Source organism: Cydia amplana, chromosome 11, assembly GCF_948474715.1.
Source record: "Cydia amplana chromosome 11, ilCydAmpl1.1, whole genome shotgun sequence".
NCBI lineage: Eukaryota > Metazoa > Arthropoda > Insecta > Lepidoptera > Tortricidae > Cydia > Cydia amplana.
The window spans coordinates 11,786,537-11,796,707 of NC_086079.1; the positions used below are offsets into that span (position 1 = coordinate 11,786,537).

At 37.0% G+C, this 10,171-nt stretch overlaps 1 protein-coding gene across 1 annotated transcript; it reads left to right on the forward strand.

Moving 5' to 3' along the window:
• The first annotated feature begins 7,117 nt into the window (after positions 1–7,117).
• On the forward strand, positions 7,118–10,052 carry LOC134652489 (pentatricopeptide repeat-containing protein 1, mitochondrial). Its single transcript, XM_063507683.1, has 4 exons — positions 7,118–8,650; positions 8,845–9,017; positions 9,388–9,559; positions 9,789–10,052. Exons 1-4 carry the CDS (start codon positions 7,175–7,177, stop codon positions 10,029–10,031), a joined length of 2,064 nt encoding a protein of 687 aa, XP_063363753.1. The 5' UTR covers positions 7,118–7,174; the 3' UTR covers positions 10,032–10,052.
• The last annotated feature ends 119 nt before the right edge of the window (positions 10,053–10,171 follow it).

Consider the following 10,171-nt stretch of genomic DNA (forward strand, 5'->3'; position numbering starts at 1 on the left):
GTGCGCGCAGCGCAATATTTTAGAATGTAGACTTGACGTTCAAATGTCACTGTCAGTGTCAAAAAACCGTTCGGAAATTTAGAGACCAGCTGTATTTTCCTTTACATGAATTTTAATAAACTACTCTTTTGAATTTGTGCAAACATGAGTTGCTTCGTTGCTTCTCTGTTTTTCAACACGAAAGGGATGAAATACGAAGAATGGCATAAATAAAGTCCGTCAACCAAATCTTGTCAGTAGTAAAAGGCGGCAAATTTGAAAAATCGCGGGTTAGCAACACTGTGTTCGAATAATTCCAAAATGCGTGTCATCTGTGTTTTATCTGTGGAATGTGGACCGTGAATGACAGCCGTCACCTTATTTGTTTTCATTTGGTTTTCATTCTGAATCGTTTCTGTTTCAAGAGATATTTCTGCTGTCACCATTAAATACCAATACATTAAATAAGAATAAGCAAAGCTAAGGGGCCTATAATGTACAATCATGCTCGTTGATGGTAAACATTACTAAAAATTGAGGTTATGACAAGTACATACTGGAAGAACTCTTTCGAACTTTTAAGATTATGTTCAGTTTTTTTGTTTTAGGGTTAAAAGGCATAAATAAAATTAAAACGTATGCCTAAATCTATCCAACAAGACCATAAATTGTGTCCTGGAAACCGTCCATAGGCCCACATGTCTAATATTTTCAACAATCAGTTGTGACTATTTACAAAGATGCAATAGAATACTACAGAGTATTATGCTTGGTTGAAGTGACCCGGTAACATTGGTAACTTCATTATATTTTTTCAATTAATGACCTGAATTATAGTGTAAGCTAAAGTGACCCTTATCTTATTTACCTTTCAATTAAATAAACACCCAAATATCAGTTGTTTTATTTTTAATATGTAATCCTATTGTACAATATATACCAATCAAAAAAATTACACAGGTATGTCATATTCATCCAGAAGAGTACACTAATTTTCATTAACAAGTGGCATATTATATTGTAAATAACAAATATATGCACTATCTAATTATCTGCATTTTGATATGATTTTATTTTAGTAAACTTTAGAAGACATAGATAGGGAACAAAGAGAATATAAGCACTACGATAGGGCGTTGTTTTTTGATATCTTCAAATTTGTTCATCATTTTGATTAACATTGTTTTAACATCGCTTTTAAATTTTTTTTTTTTTTTTTTTTGTTAGAATGGCTTTTGCTGCCAGGGCACTTTGCCAATGTCAAGTTTAGTTATAATATAAGGACAAACTGAGGAGTGCACCTAATATGATTTAGCCCAGAATTTTGAATTTAGAGAATTATACACTTATAAAAATAGTTTTAATAATATAACATTAGCAATAAACACATATATAGCTGAACATACATAAGAAATATTTATAGACTTATATTATTTTTATCAATAAAATATGCCAACAGTTTTAATACATTGGGTTCAGAACTAGCCAGAAGAGATTTGACATTACAGGGGAGGCAGACTTTGAATTTTATCAAGAGATCGTATAAAGAAAGACGGTTCAACGGACATTCGAAAAATATATGTTCAATTGTACCTACACCATACCCACATTGGCATTCCGGGCTACCTTTTACATTAATTCCGGAGAAACTCCGGAGAGCACACATGACCCATTCTAAGGCGAATCAGAACACTTGTTACTTTTTTTTGAACCTATGTTTATAAAACCAAGGTTTACGATAAATATTTTTTTGAATTTGAAAGAATTGTAATTTGTTATTAGAAACCCAAAGATCCGACCAAACAGAAAGTAGCTTTGATGACGAAACTACGTCCAAGTCCTTACTGAAGCATTTAAAAAAGGACCTACTACCATTTGTAGCCGCCTCTTTGGCAGCTTCATCTGCTTTTTCGTTACCGTGGATTCCTTTGTGGCTTGGAATCCATGATAACTGTACTTCTAAATTTAACAAGTGGCAAGAAAAAAGAGCTTCTTTAATTAGGCAAATTATAGGGGCTTTTGAGCAATTTTTGATAGAATTACAGGTAATGGCCTGGATCGAGCTTAAACTATCAGAAAAGATTACCGATTTGGGCACCTTGAGTTCTATTATATATTTAACTGCTTTCAAAATGGCTACGCATTCTCCGGTGAAGATAGAGCAAACTGAGGGAAGTTGAAATTTGCGGGTTGTCATCAAATTATCATGAATGAAGGCACATCCAACTAAACTATTGTTAGATTTTGAAGCATCCGAGAAGAGTAAATCCCATTCCTGCCACTTAGTTCTTACTGAAGACAGGAATCTGTCATTGACGTCAGTCGAACTACGGTTGACGCCAATGTTCACTGATTTCTGCTGGAACGTGAGGGCCTCGAAAGGAACTGTATAAATGGGGATCTTAGAGAATTTAGTTAAGGGAACCTCAATATTATTTAATCTAACTAGACTGGTAACAAGATTTGGTTTTGGTCTTCTCAGCCATAACCGATTCACATCAACATGGGATTGTAATATTTGAAGCTTTGGGAAGATAGGGTGGTTTTCTAATTGAGCAACACGGAATAAATATCTATCAGCTAGATACTGACGACGAATCTTTAAGGGGGGATCAGCGCATTCTACTTGAAGCGCTCTAATGGGGGAAGATCTCATGGCACCGGTAACTATTCTGAGGGCTTTAGATTGGATCCTATCTAGTTTCTTAAGATCTTTTTTGCGACACGGCTCAATTATAATAGAACCGAAATCGAGAAGAGACCTGACTAAGGCGTTATATAATAATTTCTGAGAATATGGGTGGGCTCCCCACCAGGAGCCAGATAGGGCCCGGATTATATTTAAATTTTTTTCACACTTTCCAATTGAACTTTTAATATGTTCGATCCATGATAATTTGGAATCAAAGATAACACCTAGAAATTTTACATTACTATGGACCGGGATGATTTGAGAACGAAAAAACACATTAATAGGAGGGCAATTTCGGCCTCTGAAAAAGACTAGAGCTGAGCTCTTAGAAGGAGACAAGTCTAAACCATGGGCCTCTAGCCAAAGACCCAGAGAGGCGAGAGAATTGTTTATGTAATGGGTCGCATCAACGACGTTCCTATGAGCCGAATATATTGCAATGTCATCCGCATACTGGAGGATATTGCAATGCTGATTGATGGACTGATCTAAGTCAGAGGTATATATACTGTAAAGTAATGGACTTAAAACCGAGCCCTGTGGAAGACCTCTCCAAACAAGTTTTGAATTATCATGCATGTTAATTACTCTTAATGAAATTTTCCTGCCTGATAAGAGATTATTAATGAAAAGAACAACTTTCTCCGGAATTCTCATGGAACGCAGTTTCCTGCAGAGTACCGGGAGAAGAACATTGTCATAGGCAGAGGATATGTCAAGGAAAGCAGCAACAACGGCTTGCTTTTGAGAAAAAGCTATTCTGACATCTGTTGATAATAGAGCATGGCTATCAGTAACACTTCTTCCTTTTCTAAAACCAAATTGGGTCTCCGAGAGAAGCCCCGAGCTCTCAACATACCATTCCAATCTGTTTTTAAGCATATGCTCAACTATCTTGCATAGAACCGAGGAGAGAGCAATGGGACGATAAGAGCTGAAGTTCTCAGGATCTTTTCCCGGTTTCAGGATAGGGAGAATGATTTGAAGCTTCCACAATTCAGGGACATCACCTGACTCAAAAGTTTTATTAATTAAATCCAAATAGAAATTAAGGCACGCTGGGCCAGCTTTTTTCAAGAAAGAGTAAACAATACCATCAGAGCCTGGGGATGAGTCAGTTACTGCAGCAAGAGCCGTTTTGAGTTCATCTAAACTAAAATCCTTATCCAATAAATTGTCCGATTTGTTAAAAGAGTAAGTAGCTGGAATATCGAGCTCATTAGGAGCAGTAGGAGGAGCTAGTTTATTTAAAAAATCATTTGTCCAGTTGAGAGACGATCCAGAGGCTGTTACAGGAGCAATGCCTCTGCGAAATCTTCGTATATTCCCCCATACTGTCGTAGAGGGAGTGGAGGGGGAAATAGATTCGCAAAACGAGTTCCAACCATCAGATTTCTTGGTTGAGAGAATTTTACGACATTTCGCTCTAATTTTTTTGAACTTGATGTAGTTTTCAATAGTTATATTTTTAGCGTATTCTAATTCAGCCTTATTTCGTTCTTTTACCGCGGCAGAACACTCTGAGTCCCACCATGATTGAGAAGGTTTATTATTACGACGGACAAAGGGTTTTTTGAGAGGGATAGATTCCTCTGCTGATTTGTGGATAGCAGAGACGAATGACTCGTGAGCAGAATTTAAGCTTGGGTGGGTGACAGAGAACAGGATCTGAATGTTGTCATCCAAAGTGGAAGAATATTTATCCCAGTCTGCTTTCCCTAGTCTATATTTTAGTAACGGAGGAAGAGAGGCTGAAGGATTAAGGTTTCCGGGTAAGGAAATAAATATAGGGAAATGATCACTATTGTGAGATAGTAAAGAGATATTCCATGATAATTGAGGGGCTAAATTGGAGGAACATAGAGTTAAATCCACTGCTGAGGAAAACTGATTTGGGGCCGTACGTCTAGTTGGTCTGCCATCATTCAGACAACAAAGGTTCAATTTATCCAATAAACCAAGTAAATACCTGCCATTTCTATCAGAAGTGCCTGAACCCCAACACGTATGGTGACAGTTCAGATCACCCATAATAACAATCGGATTGGGAATATTCTTTATTATAGAGTAGAATTCGTTCAGATTGGCTATAGAAGGATGTGGAATGTAAATTGAGACATAAGAAATATTATTAATGCTGGCTGCAACAATATAAATGTCGTTAGAGTGAACGGGAATTTGTATGTGGTGGAAGGGGATTTTGTTATGAATTAAAAGGGCGGAACCATCCCACCCATCTATCCTATCATCTCTTAGCGCTAAAAACCCCGGCAATTTAAAGAATTGCTGGGGTTTAAGCCAAGATTCGCTTATGGCAAAAAGCATTGGATTATATTTGTTGCAAAGGAATGATAATTCCGATTTTTTGTTTAAAATACTACGCGAATTCCATTGCACTGCCGTACACATCTTGTAGTCTTTTGTTAAGCAATACACACAGGGATTCTATTTTAGGAGCAGCGTGGTACGGTAAATTGTCTAAACTAAGGAGCATTAGCAAGGTAGTTAAAAGAGAATCTAGAATTTTGTCATCTAGTTGAGCTTTCCCGCGGAAAGCGTTTTGGGGTTGACGGATAGTCGGAGGAGAGAAAGAGTTGGCACTGTCAAAATGATTCTCTAGGTCTGCGTTCGGCTTTTCGCGGAGAGCGCAACCATTTACAGGATCAGGGATTCTGTAACTATTTATTAATGCTTGATGGGCTACCTTGTCATATCCCGGTTGAAGAGGAGCTCTGGGTTTCCTGGTGATAGTAACGGTTTTCTTGTAGGATGATGGAGTAGCAGATTCGGCAATTTCAGCGTAGGATCGTTTTGATGAGGGGAAGAGATGAGAGGCTTCACTGAATGATATGGCCTCCTCCGACATAGCAGCTTTGATTTTATGTTGACGGTTGTATTCTGGGCATTTTTTATCGTCAGCTGAATGGGCACCAGAGCAGAAAAGGCATACTACATCATTAAATGAAGTACACTGCGAACTTAAATGTGGCTGGCTGCATTTTGAGCAGCGGGGCTGAGATCTGCAGTGAGCCATAATATGACCATATCTGCAGCATTGCCGGCATTGGATTACCGGCAAATTGTATTTTTCGGTAATAAAAGAGTTGTGGAAAAGGTACACTCTCTGGGGAATTTTTTGTCCATCGATTGTTACGACTACTGTTTCCGTGGGGACCCATTCGTGGCCTTCACTTACCTTTTTTTTAGCATTGAGTCGCCTCGCCTTAATTATTTTTCCAAATCCTTCGGGCGTTATCATGCCCGCTACTAATTCTTCGATGGTCAGATCTTTGGGCACATGTCGAATGATAAACAATCTTGCCACGTTGAAAGTCGGGATAAACGCAAGGTAACGAGAGTTCTCTTTATTAACTATTTCTAGGAACCTGTTAGCAGAAACACCGTTAACAAAGTCAAGGCATAACCGATTCCTGCCCACCTTACGGATTCCCCCCTCAAGCAAACCTTTAACGTTAATAGAGCACAAATATTGCCCAAATTTCACGGGGTGAAGTGAAACGTCATGTGTATTATCGGGAGATAGATCTAACTTCATTTGCACGTGAATCACATACGGACCAACGTCCGATTGGGTGTAGCACTGCCTACCAATGGGGGGTGATGCTGATGCTTGAATCTTCGAAGATTGACCTACTTTTGTTTTTTTAGGAATGTCAGACGAGATCTCTTTTAAATTAATCGCGGATCTTTTGAGGGAAGACGATTTGGCCATTACGTATTCTTCTTCCATATCAGGAGAGATTGATGATTCACGGTCTGCCGCCGGAGGACTTTGCGGGGAGTTTGACGCAAGATTAATGGCCGCCATGGCCGGCCCGGGTGATGGGTTAGAAGAACCCATCACTCTGCCGGCCATATGAGAACAATCTGAACCCAACAAAATGCAATAAATATATAATAATTGGACAAATAAATAAATAAAATACTATTTGCATAAAATCCGCCCCTAGAATGAATAAATATAAAAATTTGGGCCGAAAATATTTTAAACGTCACTACCCTTCCCGCACTCCAAAAGATACCCGCTTTTAAATTGTCCGTCCATGTTTCAAATTTTTTCAATAAACCGCGAGTGACAATTTGAATTGACGTACGCAGGGCGCGCTCAGCGGAAAAAAAAATATTTTGGTTCGATGTACATTGCTGCTTTTCTTAGCGCAATACTGCTCTTTGAGTGTTGCCCTACTTTAGTTTGCTTTACATTGCTACTGACAAGATTTGGTTGACGGACTATACAACCAAATGAGTCGCTTTCTAACATGATTTTTGTTTGTCATATCTATTTATGAGAAGAAAAATACAGCTCGTCACTTCCTAAGCTATTCGAGTAATATGTTAAAACGTTGAAAAATTCATAAATATAATGTCAAAAATTGACGTCCTTCATCGAGATCGAGGTTTTAGTACGGCAACACGGCAAGTACGGTTAGGTTATGTTTGTGTTTGTTTAAATCAAAGTTATGCGTTAATTTTTATATAATTATGGCTCTCCAGTGTTGGAAACTAATACGCCTTGTAAGGAACGCTGCATTAATTCCGCGGAACGTCAATTGTCATACAGAGGCATTGCAAAACAAAGTTATGAAACGTAAAGAATACCGAACAGAAAATAATTTCATATATTTGGAAGACCCAGACACTTTTGGCACTCTTGCCGGTAAAAAAAATCACGAAGTTCTCCTGGAAGATGAAGGAGATATTAAGGAAGAAAAGTTTTTGAAAGATCGACCACTCAAATCCCAGATTCTGACAACAAAACAGTATGCTGATTTGATTAAGCAGTATTTGGAACGCAAAAGAATAAAAGAAGCTATAGACGTTTTAGAGGTAAGAATGCTGAAGGAAGATAGGGCGACACCTGAAAACTACATTTACAACATACTAATCGGGGCTTGTGCTGATGTAGGATATACTAAGAAAGCCTTCAAACTATTCAATGACATGAAGCGACGGGCCTTGAAGCCCACTGGTGATACATATACATGCTTATTTAATGCCTGTGCTAATAGTCCATGGCCTGAAAATGGTCTTAAACATGCCCAGCATCTCAGAACACTTATGATTGAGAAGGGAATAGAACCAAACTTAACAAATTACAATGCTATGATCAAGGCATTCGGTCGGTGTGGAGACTTACCAACAGCTTTTCAAATTGTTGATGAAATGATATCAAAGAAAATCAAAATAAGAGTGCACACATTTAACCATCTACTACAAGCCTGTATATCTGACAACAATAGTGGTTTAAGGCATGCACTGGTTGTTTGGAGGAAAATGTTGAAAATGAGGGAAAAACCAAACATATTCTCTTTTAATCTGATGCTGAAATGTGTTAAAGACTGTCAATTAGGCACAGCACAAGAAATTCATGAATTAATTGGAATAATTCAGGACCATATCATACCAAATACTGTGATATTGAGTGCAGTTCAGAACAATTCAAGCCTTGAAGCTGGGAACAGGAATGCCAAAAGAAAACAATTACCAGAAAATCATACTGTTGATAACAACAAAAAAGATTTAGATATAAGTTATGAGGTTCCAAATACTGATTTAAAAGAAGAGGCATTATCTCATACAGAAAATGAAGATATGCCTATAGAAATTGTGAACAAGAGTATACAAACATTGCCCAAAATTGATGAAAGAACATCACCTAATCTCCTTTCCAGGTCATTAAAAATGGAGCAGGTGCTAGCATTAAAGGAAATTCAGTCGGTTCAAGACAAATTTGCTGTTGTTGGTGGGCAAGATGATTTTCTAAAGGAAATGGCAGTTTACTCTGTGAAGCCCGATATAAAGACATTTACACAAATGTTGCCATTGTTGGAAGAAACGAAAGAAGCAGAACTAAAACTACTTGAAACAATTAAATCTTCTGATGTCATAGCTGATATAGATTTTTACAACATGCTTATTAAGAAGAGATGTCTACGATCAGATTACATTGGTGCTTTTGTAAGTGTAATATTATCTTTTAATACAATTTTTTAAATTGCTAACAAATGTGTAAAAAACAATACCATGAAAAGTTCGCATTTGTCTGCTGCAGTTTTAACTGCATAGTACAGTGTACACAACTAAGATTAACAAATATAAGATATTGTTATTCAAATATTTCCAATACATAACTAATTGTGTCTTTATTACAGGAAATAAAAGAAATGATAGAGAATGAGACAAAACGGCGTAAAAGGAAGTATGGCCTCAAGAAGAAATATGAACTAAAGAAGAACATCATGACATATGGGGTGCTGGCAATGGCTTGTGATACTAAAGAAAAAGCGGAATGTCTCCTTGTTGAAATGAAAGAAGAACAACTTAAGTAATACTAATTAAACTATTAAGCTTAACTCAATTGGATCTAGTGCACCTGACCACACAACATCTTGTCATGTGTCTCGGCTTTTAATTAGTGTAGAAATAGTTGAGTTGTGTAAAAAAATCAATGCTATCTCTGCAGCTGACTGTACCTACCATCATCATTATTAATAGATGAAAGTTACACAAAGCCTTGAAAATTGAGTTGTACCCGATGATGACTGCACAGTGAGAAATATCAAAATCATAACATTCTTTTTGCTTTCCACAGTTGGGTACTAAAAAATGCCATATATGTGTGTATAATAATAATAGCCATGTATGTGTATATGTATATAAATAACTAGAAATTTACTACCTTATTATTGTTACAGGGTGAACATAGAAATTCTGGGCAGTATGTTGAGGCAAGGTACTGTGGCTTGCCAGTTTGAGTACATAACATACATAATGAAATATGTAAAGGACGAAAATTTAAAACCGAATGGATTATTTATCAAACACCTGGAATCTTTTATCGAAAAGTGTACTGATAAAATGCAAAAGGTAAATAATCTTGCTGCTCAGCATAAATGTTCTTAAGTTTCTTAGCCTCATAATTTATGTCAAAAATAAGACTCAATAAATTACTTACGTAATATTTTGTTAGGCCTATGAAATCATGAATGAACTACACTTGATCACAGAATAGTTAATTAATTAAAACTTACGTTTTGATATATATTTTATTACTTTCTTGGAGTAATTTGATACACTTTCTTATTTTTAATTGCAGACCGCGAAGGGCAGTTACAAATGTTCTCCAGAGTTTGTGAAATCCTTCAAGAAGTTTGCAGACCACTACAATAAATGGCTGAAGCAATTTGACATAGACTCTACTCTTGCAGAAGAGCACCCTTGGAAACAGTTCCAGGAACCATATCCAGAGACCGTGCAGCATCAGAACTTTACCATCAAGGAACCGAAGAGGTTTTTCAAGCGGGACAGGAAATTTTTTAAATATACGTCAAAACTGTGATCAAATAAAACATGAGTTGTATTCTGATGTTTATTCTTTTTACAAAATACTGTAGCTTACAAAGTACATTCTGTGGTTACTATTGGTCGTAAATCGAAAAGAAAGGAGCTATTGATAGTATTGATGTGTCCTTAAAAGGT